The sequence below is a fragment of the Elephas maximus genome, chromosome X (assembly GCF_024166365.1).
Source record: "Elephas maximus indicus isolate mEleMax1 chromosome X, mEleMax1 primary haplotype, whole genome shotgun sequence".
In the NCBI taxonomy this organism is placed as follows: Eukaryota; Metazoa; Chordata; class Mammalia; order Proboscidea; family Elephantidae; genus Elephas; species Elephas maximus.
The window spans coordinates 176,561,503-176,578,445 of record NC_064846.1 but is presented as its reverse complement, the minus strand read 5'-3'; the positions used below and the strand labels follow the sequence as shown (position 1 = coordinate 176,578,445).

Sequence of the window (16,943 nt, the reverse complement as noted above, 5' to 3'; positions counted from 1 at the left end):
TCAAGCTTGCCTACTCCAACACCTTCATCAATAACCTTGTGTTATATATTGTGACAGACGTCATGGTTTTTCTTCCTCTTGCTCGGATCCTTTTCAGATATGCAGAAACTGCGTATTATATACTGAGCATCTCAAGAAAGGAAGGGAAGTGCCTTAGTTACCTAGAGCTGCTGTAACAGAAATACCAGAAGTGGCTGGCTTTAACAAATTAATTTTCTCACAGTTTAGGAGGCTAGAAGCCTAAATTCAGGGTGCTGCCTCTAGGGAAATGCTTTCTCTTTCCGTGGGTTCCGGGGAAAGTCCTTGTCTCAGGTCGTGTTTCTCTGTTCCCTGATGATCTTCACGTGATCTGGCATGTCTTTCCCTCGATCTCTGCATGTTTGTTAGGTTGCTTGCTTAAAATTTCTCTTTTTATATCTCAAAACAGATTTCTGAGATTACAAAAATGATCCATACTATCTTCACTAACACTGTCTCATTAATATGAGAAAACCCACTCCCAGACTGAATTATAACCACAGGGATAGGGTTTAGGATTTACAACACAGATTTCTGGGCGACACAATTCAATACATAACATTTCACTTTTGACTCCCTCCAAATGCGTGTCTTCACCGCATGCAAAAAACATTCACGTCACACCATCCTAAATGTCTTAAATCAACTCCAAGCCCAAAATCTCATCTTCTGAATCCTGAAAATCAAAGATGTGTCAAAATTCCTTTGCATCTGTAAACCTGTGAAACCTAGACTACAAGTCATCTGTTTCCAAAGTACAATGGTGGAATAGGCACAAGGTAAATATTTCCATTACAGATTGGAGAAATCGGAAGGAAAGAAGGGATAATAGGCACCAACCAAGTCCAAAACCCAGCAGAACAAATTTCATTATTTCTAAAGGCTTGAAAATAATGCTCTGTTCCCTGAGAGCATCTGGGCAATGTTCCCACCCTCCAGAGCGTGGGTGTTGGCCATGCTTTCTGGATTCTGGTTGGAGGTCTCTCAGCTTGGGGTTTCACACCTAACTTCCAAGGCCACTGGGTTGGCTACTCTGCTCCCTTGGCTTTAGGTAGCCCTATCCTCCTAGTCCACCTGAGCGGCGACTATTTCCCCTCGACCCTGGCAGACACCATTCTCCTGCCCCTTGAGCATGGCAACCCCACTCCCTCAGCTTTGAGCAGCAGACCAATCCTCTTGACACAACTGAATGGCAGCCCCACATGTCAAAACCGAGATGCTGGAGATTTAAGTCTTTGAAACCTAGGAGGGTGTGTCTGCACCCTTTGAAACCCAGGAGTTCTTGGCTCCACCCTTTGACAATCAGTCAGCCCTGGTTCTGCTATTCCTTCCAACTTTTCTGCTGATCTCAGAGCAGCTGCAGGGATTATTCTTCTTTTGGAGGACAACAGATGTAGCTCCTCTGCCCACTTTCTTGCCTGTAGAATTCCAAGAGGCAGAGGGCTTTCCTTTTGCAGCCACATTCTTGACAAACATTCTAGGACACGTGTCCTTAGTTTGTTCAACAGAATTTTCCAAACCTTTAAGTTCTGTTCTCATGTTGCACAGTTCACTTTTAAGTCCATCTCTTTCCTCTTGCATTTTACTATTAGCAGTAAGAAGAAACCATGTGACCTCTTTAAGACCTTGCTTAGAAATCCCCTCACCCTTCTATCCCAGGTCATCAGTTACAAGGTCTGCCTCCCACAGAACATTTGGACATAATTGAGGCAAGCTCCTTGACGTTGCCTAAAAAGAATTAGTCCTCCTCCATCGTCCAATCACATGTTCACCTTTTAAAGCACTAGCAGAAGCACATTTAATGTCCACATGTCTAGCAACATTCTGTTGATGGCACCATATGTATTCTCTAAAATGATGGAGAATTTTCTATGGCTCACCTCACTTCTTTCTGAGCCCTCACCAGAATTGCTTCTGATGTCCATAGCTCTACCGACCTTCGCTTGAAGACCATCTAGGCTTTGACTATTACGCACATTAAAACTCTTCCAGGCTTTTCCTATTACCCAATTCGAAAACCACTTCCGCATTTTAGATATTTTTTTAGAGCACCATCCCACTGTCCCATAACAAATTCTTAGTTGTCTAGTGTTGATATAACAGAAATAACACAAGTGGGTGGCTGTAACAAACAAAGCTATTTTTGCAACAGTTTAGGGAGCTGGAAGTTCAAATTCAGGACACCAGCTCTAGGGAAGACTTCCTTTCTCTGTGGCCTCTGAGGGAAGGTCCTTGTCTCTTCTCAGCTTCTGATCTCTGTTTCTTGGTTATCTTCATGTGGTGTGGCATCTGTCTTCCCCCAGCTCTGCTCGCCTGCTTGCTCAATCTAATTTTTTTGCATCTCGAAAGAGACTGACTTAAGACATACCTTACACTGATATTGCCTCATTAACATAACCAAGAAACCCCACTCCCAAATAGCACTATATCCGCAAGTATAGGGATTAAGGTTTAGAACACATCCTTTGGGGGGATACAAATTCGATCCGTAACAGGAAGTATAAAACATTTTCTCCTGTGGGTCTCACCTCTCGTTTGTCTCCTTGTTCTACGAAGCCTGCCTGCTTATGTCTGTGTGTCACTTCTGCAGGGGTGTTTGCCGTTCTGTACACAGTGGTCGCTTCCATGACAAAGCCCTTCATCTACAACTTGGTGAACAAAGGCGTAAAGGGAGCCCTGCAGACATTTCTCTACAGTGAGAGTTCCTGCCAGAGACACGGCCAATGTCCTGTGCTGGACACATGTGTCCATGGGTGATGGAACAGAGCAGTTAATAGTGTGAACTGTTAGGTTTTCCTTTCCTGGCTTAAAAATCTTGATGCCACCTTAATAGAAGGTGGTTTTGAGAAATATGCTTAGCTCCCCTGTGCCTCAGTTTCCTCATCTGGGAAAGAGAGGCTATGACAAAGTGTGCCACATGTGGTTGATATGAGGATTAAATGAGCTAATATGGTAAATCACCAGCACAAGAAATACCACGTGAAGTTCCAAGTAGATGTTGGCTATTGTTATGTAAAAGGGAAGTTTTGATGTGTCCCTGGATTTTGTCCCATACTGTTAGGCCAGTTTTTGGCCACGTGCAACGGCTTCCACCAGGGCTCCATAGCCCAGGATGCATGTAGGATGTTCAGGAGCCTCCTTGGCCTCTAAAACACTAGAGTGTATTAGCACGTGCCTCCCTCGCAGTGTTTCCAGATATTGCCAGATATCCTGAGGTGGAAAATGGTCCCCAGTTGAGAATCACTGATGTAGGGGGAGTGTCTCCAAAACAGAAAGAAAACATTTCATAAGGCTATAAAGAAATAAATGGGGACTATATACTTGTCCCATCTGGGAATCTTGGGAAATATGATTAGGGACTGGACTTGTGTTAAAATAGTAGCAGGAATGGAGACTTCCAATTTTCCTAGATTCGTACTTTCTACAATTCACTTCCCTTTTTTTTTTATGGTGCCTTTCTAATCTTTGGCTGAAGAGTGAACCTGAGGAGTGACTTCAGTACTGAGTTAAAAGGCTGTCTGGGGGCCATACTCTCAGGGTTTCTCAGTCTCTGTCAGACCAGTAAGTCTGGTTTTCTCTTGTGAGTTTGGATTTTGTTCTACTTTTTCCTCCAGCTCTGTCTGGGATCCTCTATTGTGATCCCTGTCAGAGCAGTCGGTGTTGAAATCAGGGCACCATCTGGTTGTGCTGGACTATCTGGTGGAGGCTGTGGTAGTTATTCATTAGTGCTTTGAACTAATCTTTACCTTGTGTCTGTGGTGTTCTTCATTATTCTTTGCTCCAGACAAGGTGAGAAAAGTGGAGCATCTTAGATGGCCACTCACGAGCTTTTAAGACCCCAGATGCTACTCAACAAAGTAGGATGCAGAACATTTTCGTTTTAAAGTGTGTTATGCCAATTGAGCTAAATATTAATGAGTCAGTGGTCCCTAGCCCTCAGTCCAGTAATTCGGTGCCTCAGGGAATTTGGATTTGTCTATGAAGTTTCCATGACCTTGGCTTGATCAAGTTCTGCTGACTTCCCCAGTATTCCCTAGTGCCTTAGCCTTCATCAAAGCTACCTCTTAACTATTCACTAGTGTTTTTCTCTCCTTCCTCGCCCTTTCCTTGTAACCATCAGAGATCGTTTCTGTGTTTAAAACTTCCTATGAGTTTTTGTAATAGTGGTCTCGTACAGTATTTGCCCTTTTGTGATTGACCCATTTCACTCATTAAAATGCCCTCCCAACTCATCCATATTGTGACATGTTTCGCAGATTCATCATTCTTCATTATTTTTGCATAGTATTCCATTGTGTTCAGGTACCATAGGTTGTTTACCCATTGTCATGGGTTGAATTGCATCCCCCCCAAAATATCTCTCAATTTCGATAGGTCATCATTCCCTTGTATGATTGTCTACCATTTTATCTTCTGATTTCTCTAGGTGTTGTAAATCCTATCACTATGATGTATGAAGCTGAATTAGCAGCAGTTACATTGATGAGGTCTACAAGCCTAGGTAGTGTCTTAAGGCGATCTCTTCTGAGATATAAAAGAGAGAAACCATCAGAGAGAGATGGGGATCTCATATCGCCAAGAAAGCAGTGCCAGCAGCAGTGTGTGTCCTTTGGACCTGAGGTTCCTGCACTGGGATGCTCCCAGACCAAGGCAAGACTGATGACAACACAGAGAGAAAGTCTTCCCTTGGAGAGGACAGTGCCTTGAATTCAGACTTCTAGCCTTCTGGACTGTGAGAGAATAAAATTTCTCTGTGTTAAAACCATCCACTTGTGGCATTTCTGTTATAGCAGCAGTAGATGACTAAGACATCCATTCACCTGTCGATGGGCACTTAGGTTATTTCCATCCTTTTGCTACTGTAGACAATGCTGCAGTAAACATGCGTATGGGTATGTCTATTTGTGTGATGGCTCTTATTTCTCTAGGGTATATTCCTAGGAGTGGTATTGCTGAATCCTATGGTATTTCTATTTCTAGTTTTTTTATGGAAGCACCAAATCGTTTTCCAAAATGGTTGTACCCCTTTACATTCTCACCAGCAGTGCGTAAGAGTTCCACTGTCCCTTGTCTGAGTCATCTAGTGCTGCTATAACAGAGATACCACAAGTGCATGGCTTTAACAAAGAGAAATTTATTTCTTCACAGTAAAGTAGGCTAAAAGCCCAAATTTGAGACGTCGGCTCCAGGGAAAGGCTTTTACTGTCAGCCTTCTCCTCAATCTATCCCAGCTTTGGAAGCCTCTCTGAGCAGGGACCCTGGGTCCAAAGGACAAGCTCTGCTCCCGGCAGTGCTTTCCGGTATGAGGTTCCCCTGTCTCTCTGCTCACTTCTTTTTCCTTTTATCTCTCATGAAAGGTGGTGCATGCCACACCCCAGGGAAACTTCCTTTTCATTGGATCAGGGAGGTGGCCTGGTAAGGGTGTTACATCCCACGCTAATCCTCCTTAACATAAAACTACAATCACAAAATGGAGGACAACCACAGAATACTGGGAATCATGACTTAACCAAGTGAATACATTTCCGGGGGGACATAATTCAACCCATGACATCCCTGCAACCTCTCCAGCATTGATTTTTGGGTTTTTGTTGTTGTTGTTCTTACGTGCCAATAATGTTGGGGTAAGAAGGTAGCTCATAGTTTTCCTTAACTTAATGTGGTTTAGGTTAAAGTTTACACATCAAGTCAGTCTCTCATACAAAAAGCTGTGCAGACCTTGCTATGCAGTCCTAGCTGTGCTCCCCTTAACGAGACAGCACATTCCTCCTCTCCACCCTGCATTCCCCGTGTCCATTCAGCCAGCTCCTGTCCCCCTCTTCCTTCTCATCTCGCCACCACACAGGAGTTGCCCACATAATCCTATGTGTCTGCTTGAGCCATGAAGTTCACTCCTCAGCAGCATCATTGTCTTACAGTCCAGGCCAATCGCTGTGTGTAGAGTTGGTTTCGGGAATGGTTCCAATCTTGGGCTATCAAAGGTTCGGGGACCTTGGCTGTCAGGGTCGCTCGGTCTCAGGCAGACCATTAAGCCTGGGCTTTTTATGAGATTTTGAGATCTGCATCCCACTATTGTCCTGTTCCATCAGGTATTCTCTGTTGTGTTCTCCCAGGGCAATGATCACCAGCAGCTGGGCACCATCTAGTTCTTTGAGTCTCAGGCTGGTGGAGTCTCTGGTTTATGTGGCCCTGTTTCTTGCGCTCGTATTTCTCTTGAGTCTTTGGTGTTCTTCATTCTCCTTTGCTCCAGGTGGGTTCAGACCAATTGATGCATCTTAGATGGCCGCTTCCTAGCGTTTAAAACCCCAGCGGCCTCTCACCAAAGTGGAATGCAGACTGTTTTCTTAATACATTTTGTTATGCCAATTGACCGACACGTCCCTTGCAACCATTGTCTCCAGACACCTGTCCTTACTACTCTGGCCTTTGAAGCTTTTGGTTGTATTGAGGAAATTCCTTTTGCTTTACTTCAGTTGTACTTACCGTCGCCTACATTTTTGTCTGCTGTCTAGTTAGTGAATATCCCTCTCTCCCTGCCTCATTGTAGTTTTCATTTGCATTTCTTTAATGGCTAGTGATGGTGAGTGAGCATTTTCTCAATCCTGTTAGCTGCCCCACATTACCGTTATTAATGAAATTCTGCAGCTTTGGAAGTTATCAGAAATGAAATGGAACTCATAAACATCAATATCCTAGGTTTTACTGAGCTGAAATGGACTGGTATGGGACACATCAGACATTTGTATGACCAACTATGCCAGGAATGAGAAATTGAAGAGGAAAGGAATCGCATTCATCATCAAAAAGAACATTTCAAGATCCTGCATTACAACACTGTCAATGACACCATAATCGCCATATGCCTACAAGGAAGAACAGTTAATACAAATATTATTCAAATTTATGCATCAACAACTAACGCCACAGATGAAGAAATTGAATATTTATTCCACCACAAAGAGAAATGAAGTTCTGGTATATGCAAGGTGACCGATGAATCTTGAGCACATATTATGACGAGTGAAATAAGCCAGACACTAAAGGACGAATTTCATACAATTCCGTTTATGTGAAATGTCCAGAACTGGCAAAGGCAGAGAGAACAGTTTATTATTAGTTACCAGGCACTGGAGGGAGTGGAAATGGGGACTTATTGCTTGTTGGGTACAGAGTTTCTCTTTGGGGTGATGAAAAAAAACCTCTCTTATTCTTTAGGTGAAACATTACACCTTAAGTTAGTTTCTTATTAAGAAATTTACATAGATATTGTTTTGTGGCATTAGTTGGAATCCCCTGGGTTCCCTGTGTCCATTTGACCAATTTCCCTGTCCCTTCCTGCCTTCTCATCCTGCTTTTGGGCAGGAGCTACCTATTTGGTCTTATAAATCTAATTGAACTAAGAAGCACATTCCTCATGCTTATTACTTCCGGTTTTGCACTCCTGTCTAATCTTTGTCTGATGAGTGGGCTTGGAGAATGGTTTCAGTTAGCGGTTCGCAGTGTGTCTGGGGGCCAAGGCCTCGGGGGCTCCTCCAGTCTCTGTCAGACCATGAAATCTGCTCAAACATGAATCTGAGCTCTGTTCTACATTTGTATCCTGTTTTGTCCGAGAATGTGTGTTGTGTTCCCTGGTAGGACACTCATTGCTGGCAGCCAGGCACCATCTAGTTGTTCTGGTCTCAGGCTGGTGCAGTCTCTGGTTCATGTACTCCTTTAGTACTTTGGGCTAATATTTTCTGTGTGTGTGTGGTTTTCGTCATTCTCCTTTGCTCCAAATGGGATGGGATGAAGAATTTTTGAAAGAGGGTTGATGGTTGCACAACATTGTCAATGTAACTAATGCATTTGTACACTTAAGATGTTTAAAATGGCAAATTTATTTTTTACATGTATTTTACAATAGTTTTTAAATTCACTTATAAGAAACAAAAACAAATGATGTCTACTTAGTTCATACAAAAAAGATATAAGAAACTTCGATAGATTCTGCACCCTCTGTTATAAAAACAAAACAAAAATGGGATGCCATATTTTTCATACTTTTGAAATTGACTATTTTTAGAGACGTATTTACTAAAAAATTGTGCATCAAGTACACAGTCCCCATGCACCCCACCTACACCCAGTGTTTCTCCTATTAACATCTTGCATTCCTGTGGTGTGGGGTACGTTTGTAACAACTGGCACATCAATAGTGAGACGTGGTTTTTAACTAAAATACATAGACTTAATCAGGGTTCACTCTTTGTGTTAGGTTTTGATAAATGCATAATGTCATGAGTCCATTATTACATATCCTACAGAATAGTTACGCAGTTGTAAAAATTTCCTGGGCTCCACCTATTCGTTCCTCCTCCCTCTCCCCAAACCCCTGGCAATCAATGATCTTTCTACTGCCTCTACACTTCATGCTTTTCCAGAACGTCATCGGCTTGGGATCACACAGGATGTAGCTTTTCTAGACCAGCTTCTTTCATTTAGTGTGGATTTGAGATTCTTCCATAACTTTTCCTACCTTGATAGCTTAATTATTTTCATCACTGAATAATACACCACTGCATGGATGTCTCACTATTTGTTTACCCATTTACCTATTCAATGACATTTTGGGTGCTTTCAATTATTGTAATTATGAAGAAAGCTGCTATAAACATTTGTGAGCAGGTTTTTATATGGATATATGTTTTTAACTCATGTGGGTAAATACCTAGGAGTGTTACTGCTGGATCAGAATGGGAGGCCTGTGTTTAGATTTCGAAGGAACTGTCAGCTTGTATTCCAAAGTGGAATTCCCATGGAATACAATTTTTTTCAAAAAACACTCTTAAACTAAATACAAGAAGAGTGCATTTCATTGTATACAAAATAACATCCATAAAAATATTAACAAATATAAAACCACATTTGCTCCTGGCTAGTCCCTACAGGCTTATTTGTTATAGTCAAGGACTTTCCGAAAGGTAAAATTTGGCCTGGACTGAGAAAATAAGAAACACTGATGAAGACAACGCCATAGTGAAAACGAAACTTTCATAGGCACAAAGGAATTCGAATGACCCCTTCTTGGAGGTAGTACTGCTTTGTTACACACTGAGAAACTTTGTTCTTTTATCACTGACTTTCAGAAATTTGCTGTTTGAAATTACAGAATTAAGAATGAAACACCCCCCTTTTGACAGAGTAGTCTCTCCACAGTGAGATCTTATATGTGATATGAGGTGTGATGAACAAGGAAAGGCTTTCTCACACTCCTGACATTCCTAAGTCCTCCACGATGAGTTTTTATATGTCTTCTGAAGGACGAGAAATCACGAAGGCCTTCCCACATTCCTTACATTGATATGGCCTCTCTCCAGTATGAACTCTTCTATGTGTCACGAGGTCTGAGGACTGGCTAAAGGCTTTCCCACATTGTTTACATTCATAAGGCTTCTCTCCACTGTGAGTTCTTACATGCTTCGTGAGGAATGACACCTGACTAAAGGCTTTCCCACATTGTGTACGTTTATATGCCTTGTCTCCACTGTGAGTTCTTCTATGATTACTGAGATGTGAGGAACAATTAAAGGCTTTTCCACATTCCTTACATTCGTAAGGCCTTTCTCCACTGTGAATCCTTCTATGTACAGTGAGGTTTGAGGATTGCCTAAAGACTTTCCCACATTCCTTACATTCATAAGGCCTCTCTCCACTGTGAATTCTTATATGTGAAGTGAAGGTAGAAGAATACTTAAATGATTTCCCACATTCCTTACATTCATAAGGCCTGACAGCGCTATGAATTCTCCTATGCAAAGCGATGGCTGAAGAATACCTAAAGGCTTTCCCACATTCCTTACATTGATATGGCCTTTCTCCAGTATGAATCCTTCTATGTGATATGAGGCCTGAGAACTGCCTAAAAGCTTTCCCACATTGCTTACATTCATAAGGCTTCTCTCCACTGTGAGTTGTTATATGTGTAGTGAGGGTTGAGACCCGACTAAAGGCTTTCCCACATTCCTTACATTCATAAGGCCTCTGCCCAGTGTGAGTTCTTATATGGGTAGTGAGGTGTCCTGACTGACTAAAGCCTTTCCCACATTCCTTACATTCATAAGGCCTCTCTCCACTGTGAGTTCGCATATGCTTAGTGAGGTATGAGGGCCATCTAAAGGCTTTCCCACATTCATTACATTCGTAAGGCCTCTCTTCACTGTGAGTTCCTAAATGTGCAGTGAGGGCTGAGGAAAAACTAAAGGCTTTCCTAAATTCCCTACATTCATAGGGCTTATCTCTGTTAGAGAAAAGGAGGGATAAAGGGTCACTAGAAGAACTTTCTTTACATTCACCGTTGTGACCTCTCACATGTGTCCAAAAGGACGAGAAACTACAGAAATCTTTCCCATACTCATTACATTTATACTGATTGTCACTAGTGAGTGTTGTCACAGGATTCTTAAGAGTTGAGATACAAATGAAATCCTTTCCACATACCTCACACTTACGGGGTTTCTTGCCACTAAGAGGTCTCATAGGAGTGGTACCACCACAGGCTTCTCTAGATGTAATAAACTGACAGGTATGGTGGTTATGTGATGAGGGATCCATGATGGCTTTTTCACAGTCAGAGCATTCAAAAGGATTTACTTCTGGAGGATTTCTTTTCTGCACGGTAAGATTTGGAACCCGGCTGAAGGTTTTCCCACACGGATTGCCTTCGTTACTTTCACAGAGGTTTTCTACTGTATGAATTCTGTTAAAAACAGGTAACATGTTGGAAATCAATTATTTCCACTTCCTCATTACCAAACAAAGTGAACATGCAGTTTTTGGCTTGACTTCTCTCCTGTTTCACAGCTTAAATCATCTAGCAGAAATACTACCATAATTGTCACTGTTTTTCTAAAATATGAGGCTTTCTGATCATTGTGTGTAAGTGAAATATGTTTCAAATACTCAATGTCTGACACACATTTATGAAAAAGTTGTGAAAATTCCCTGAACACGTAAGTTTACAGCAAAGTTTATACATATACAAATACACATACACATATATATTCATATATGTATGAGTACATATCAGGGCTTCGAACTGGTTCGTATTACTTCAAAAATTGCCAACGTAAATAAGGGCAGTGTTTGCGTTGAATATCTGCTGCCCATCGGATTTAAACCTGTGTTGGAAACACCACAGGGCCCTGAACAAAGATGGCAGGCAATCTCATAGGTTTCAACGCGTGTCGCTCCGCACAGTACTGTGAATAATCCCACCTGCATGGATTCCAAAAAAGTTTCAGGAACCTGCTGCAGAATTCTGAATAGCAGGAGTATGACGAGAAACACACATTCAAAGCAGTGTAGTGGGACACCGTGTTTGTGCAGGGCACCGCCAACTGTTCTCTGCTCAGGTCAAAATCCAACAGGCAATAGGTTTGGAGGCTATGCAATGCGTACACCAACCTTCTTTATGTTTACAATTACTGAACTGTTGTGAAACAGTTGGAAACCTTGGTATACACACATGAACATACGAATGTGTATTTTAAGGTCATCACAACTCAGGATTGTCTCGTGAAGCACCGCTTTCTCTTCTTTGAATGACACTCACCTCAAACGTCTCTCTTGGTTTTTATGATCATCTTTATTACTATGTAATTCAGAGATTTCTCCTAACGTGGACGACCAGATGTTATTTTTTATGTATCGCATCATTATATGTTTCCTGGGTAACTTTTCTCCATCCTTAAGGTTTCCAAAGTCTGACCCAATAATTCAAGTTGAGGTTCGCGATATGAAACAAACAGAAAGAAATTATTAGGGGAAAAAGGACCACTGTTAATAAAGACGTAGCCACATTTCACGGTTTCAGCACTTTACCAATGGTTTAGAAGCAATTTACTAGGACATACTTTTATGAACCTTGAGAGTAATGGTGACATGAATAAGCGTAATTAGAGCTAAGTAGAAAGATATTGGACACAATATACATGTAACATTAAATGAGAAAAAGGATCCGCATGACCACAGCTGTGAAAGGATCATTAAAGTCAGAAAAGGAAGCTCAGGTTTCCGCGAAGTTGTGTCTCTGGGAAAACAAATGTGTAGAGCTGACATGGTGCTCATGAAGAAACGCTTATCATGAGGGAAGGCAGTGAAGAGTAATGAGGAGTTCCTTGATATTGAGCCAATACTTTGCTCTTCAGGGTCTCTGAAGATAGACAGGTGTGGGTTGATTTGCAGCAAAATAATCATGTCAAACTTGTAATCAACACAGTAATACTCTACGCGGTCCCAAAATACAATACCGTCTGCACCCCAAAGTGACCCCTAAAGCCAATGCTTACGTTTACAACACTTAAAGAGCCTCAAGGCTTTTAATCACAAGAGAAGTGAAAGTTAAGTGTAATACATAGTGCTTTGTGTTCACGGAGAAGCCAAGATACGTGAGCTCTATAGACCAAAGGACCATGCCTGCTTTATGTAATGATTCATTCTCATTGCTCAGCCCAAATTCTGGAGTAAAGTTAATGAGTAAAAGAGGTTTGCTCACTAAAGGAATAACAGAAAAAAGAAGAAAAAAAAAGGAATCTGTTCTTACCTACTGAGGCCAGGTTTCTGAAGGTTTCGATCATCACATCTCTGTAGAGTTTCCTCTGAGTAAGATCCAGCAAAGCCCACTCTTCCGGGGTAAAGACCACAGCCACATCCTCAACAACCACTGAGTCCTAAAACATTGACACATTCTGCATCAGCAAGGTACCATGGACTTCAGTGTGTACAAGAATGAAGGGTGAGGCTGACAGTCCTGGGGAACAGAGAATTCTTAGGGATTTGACACAAGGTTCTGTGTACTATCAAGGTCTACTCTACGGTATGGCCATCAGCCTCGTCCCTTCACTAACTACATTCACTTCCTCACTGATTGCTTTCTGTCTCACAGACGCCCAGCACTGAAATTATCTCTCTACAGTTCGACTGCAACCAATTGCACTTGTATTCTCCTCTCTCTTTACCGTCTGGAATGGTTAGAAAACATAGCAGACATTAGAGAAATGCTCTCATTCAGATCTTCACTTCCTTGTGAACAAACAATTACCCCTCCTTCCGTAAGCCCTACCAGAACACACTCAACAAAACATAAAGCACCGGGTGGAGACAGGATGATGTATAGTAACTGGTAAACACTGCAGAAGGGCAGTTTTGCTTTTGTTTCTCACAACCATGAGAGGACCAGGGGCCAATATCAACACACTGGCAACCCAAACACTGAGCTGGTCATATTTTCTTCAACTCTTGGAGATCAGCATGTGGCTGATTCAAGTCAGGAGACTCTCATTCAACAGAGAGCACCAAGGCCCAAACTGGGGATGTCACAGGTCCACAAACACAGTCTAATGTTAGAAGACGACAAGGAGCACAACCTCTGCAGAAACAAGGACAGCACGCCCTTGTGTTTCCTCAGTGACAAAAGGTTACCATTTCCATTTGGAAACCCTGGTGGCATAGTGGTTAAGTGCTACGGCTGCTAACCAAAGGGCCAGCAGTTCAAATCCGCCAGGCACTCCTTGGAAAGTCTATGTGGGCAGTTCTACTCTGTCCTATACGGTCGCTGTGAGTCGGAATCAACTTGATGGCACTTGGTTTGGTTTTTCGTTGGAATGACTGTAAAACATGATAAACGTAATCAGTGTCACCAAACTATACATGTAAACGCTGTTGAATTGACAAATATTTTGTTAGGTATAACTTCTACTACAAAAAAATTAATATTATAAGTAGAGCTGAAATGCAGAGAGTTTACCGGTTAAATTGCCTATGAAGCCTAGGAAATAGACTTACACACCAGCCCTCTAGGGGCTGTGCTTTAGAATTCTCTCACATTTGCAGCCCCTGGAAGGCACCTAAACATGACTACCTGAACCCTGACCACTGGAATCCCCTGGTCTGTAAGAGTGACCTTTCTGAAACAGCAGGAATCCGTTGGGTTTCTCGTGTCAAGAGGAGAGAAAAGGCTGCTAAAAGACGCCTTCAGTGCTAAAACAGAGTAATTTTAGAGAAAGAAGACTCCTCTTCTCAGGGAAATGGTGACGTGAGCAGCCTATGTCATCTCTAATCCATCCTGGTATGATGGGGTCACAACAACTTTGAACCAGAGCCCAAAGCCAAAGGTCTCCTCCACTGCAGTGGGCGAGCTTATATATTTTGAACTCACCAAAAACCCTGATATTTATTATAGAATAATGATGAAATGTTCCATGTACTGAGCAACTGTGATTTTTCTTTCATGACTCTTCTAAGCAGATATTATTTCAGACAGGGCATAGCTGAGTAAAGTTAGAGACGATCATTTAATCACATCCTCAGTGCTTCCCACATGGAACACTGCTGAGCCAGGATCACAATGCAGGTCAATTTCTCTTTGAAGTCTAAATTCCTGACAACACCATTTCTGTCCATATGCATACAGTTTTGTTGTTATTTTTGCTGTTACCGTCCAATAACACCACAAAAAAAATAAAACAAAAACCCCAACCCACTCGATGATCTGAAGTCCTCGTGGATAATAGGAAGAGGAGACAAAGGTAAACATTCTACTCAATTCATACAACCAGGACATACTTCTCCTGGCAAAGCCCTGTGTCTCAGACAAGACTTCTTCCCTCCAGACCCTTAATTGTGGCTACATTCATTCATTAAAATTGATTCAGGTCCTACTGATACAGAGGCTACTGCACATTGGCAAAGCAGATACAGCAGTGAACAAAACGAACACCCAGATGAACATGGATAGTAAATTCTTTGAGTGGGGACAGTACATTTAAATACATAAACATGTATTTATAACTATCATGTGGCAATATGTTCTATAAAAGAATTCAGGTCTCTGAGAAGAAACCGTTCTAGAAGGAGGAAACAGCCAGAGCACAGGTCAGAAGGTGTGAAGGTGTCTTGGATGTCTTAGGAAGAGCCAAAGGCCCACGTGGCTGGAGCAGAATGCAATGCAGAGGAAAAACCGGATTAGGAATCTGGACGGGTGATTGGGGGTCAGTGGGTTTATCATGTTCGGGGGAACTCGTTGGCAACTGAAAAGAATCTAGCTTTTAATCTTAGTGAAATGCTGAGTAATTTTACAGTTTTGAGCAGTGGAGGAAACTGGTATGATACCTCTCAATCCTTTTAAGACTCAAAGTGCTCCAGTGCCTAGGGGGACTCAAGAACACTGTTCAGAGACATGGGACAAGGATGGCTCTAGAGGGTCGGGGCTCAGCCTCCACAGCCAGAGCTGCTCCGTCTTCAGATTCAGGAGAGAACACTCTGTCATTCAACACAGAACACCAAGAACCCGGGGGTAGGGTGGGGATATTAACACCGTGTGATGCTACCTCTGAGAGTCACATAAGGAAGCTGACACCAGGTATTCAAATCTTCAAATGCCATGTATGTTGGGATGAAGGGCCCAGAGACAGTGGAGCAAGGTATTAGGGTGCCTCCTAGGGCTCAGTTCCTCAGACTCCTCTGTCACTGTCTTCTTCACTGAAACCACAGTCCCGCAGCACACGGCTGCTTCCCCAACAATTCAGATCCAGCCTCACCCACATAATGCTAAGGATAACCCAGTTCTGCGTAGAACTCACCATTTTCTTCTCCAGCTTCTGGGAGTCTATGGAATGACGTCTCTGACCCCAAGAAGCCACTTCCAGGAAGAGGGACAGGACTGGAAGCAGAGGCCTGGGCAGTCTGGAGGCAGATGAATAATGTTTGGTCCACACGCCAGTGACAGCAATTGAAATCCTTCCCTGTGATTGATGGATGTGCCAGATGGTCGCCTGAGGTCCCCAGCTGCCTGGACTGGACTAGTTCTCCCTGCACCACACCTGAGACCTGAAATGGAAGAAGGATGTAGAGGAAACAGTGTTGAGGAAGCAGCCAGTGACAGGCCTTTGGCCTCCTCCCAGGCTCAGGGCAATGCTCCACCCTGAGGGCCTTTACACTAAAGGCAGAACAGGCTCCAGCCCCCACAGCACACACCTGCATTCTTCAGGAAGCTCCACAGGCCTCTCCTTTCTGCAACAAGATCACACATGGAGGAATTTACCTCTCCCACAGCATGAGAAGCAACCAGGCCTGGCCAGGCTGCCAAACTTGAACCTGATTTCCTCCAGGGACTTAGGGATCGAATGTTCAAGTTGTGGGCTTACCTATGTATCTTTGTTCCTAGTATCAAATCTCAGTGTTATCTGACATTTACATGGATGAATTTTTAAGAAAGAACATACTTTTCATATATTGACAATGAACTCATCCTGGTTCATTTATTTTTAAGTTATGTGCTGTAAAAAACCTTTCACTGTGCTTTCCTAAAACTTTTTCATCTTATTTATGACACTAATATCTGATCAGTATTTTTGTGTTCCTTTGGAATTAACTAACATTTCTTTCTGCCCCTTGACTTGTCTCGTATTTTTTCCCCCTTCATTTTCAAACCATGAGAACACCACTCACTAAGATTTTGAGAAATCTGGGGGGATTTCTGAACACTTTCTCTTTCTGGTATTAAATAGATCAACAAATAAATCAGAAAATCTTTATGCTTTCACTAAGGACCCGTCTCGTGCCTCACTTCCTATTTCTTTTCTCCCTGCGCCCTTTCCAACTTGAGTCCTATTTCATTTCTTGGTCTCACTGTCAATGAATTCTCCGTTGCAAGATCTTTACACGAGTGGCTCCCCTCTACACGTTATCCTTCTTTTTTTTTATTTTCTGTAATACAGCTCTGTAATTTTAATTCACATCATTATTTCTCGACTAGTATTCCCAGCATAAATCAGGAGCTTGTTCACTATGTGGAAATCTCAAGTCCCATCCCAGAATTTCTCAATCGAAATTTGCATTTCAACCAGATCCGGGGGTTATCCACATTGACACTCAAAGGTGAGAAGCAT

The 16,943-nt window shown here is 42.4% G+C and overlaps 1 protein-coding gene across 10 annotated transcripts in view; it reads right to left on the bottom strand.

Moving 5' to 3' along the window:
• Positions 1–16,943, bottom strand: part of LOC126069370 (zinc finger protein 208-like) — a 464,532-nt gene that overhangs the window by 407,350 nt on the left and 40,239 nt on the right. The window contains exon 3 of one of the 10 annotated variants that reach the window (XM_049872695.1): positions 12,599–12,725. The exons of the other annotated variants lie outside the window; for them this stretch is intronic. Coding sequence (XP_049728652.1) covers positions 12,599–12,725 — 127 coding nt within the window. The remainder of the gene's footprint in view (positions 1–12,598; positions 12,726–16,943) is intronic. 10 annotated transcript variants of the gene reach the window in all.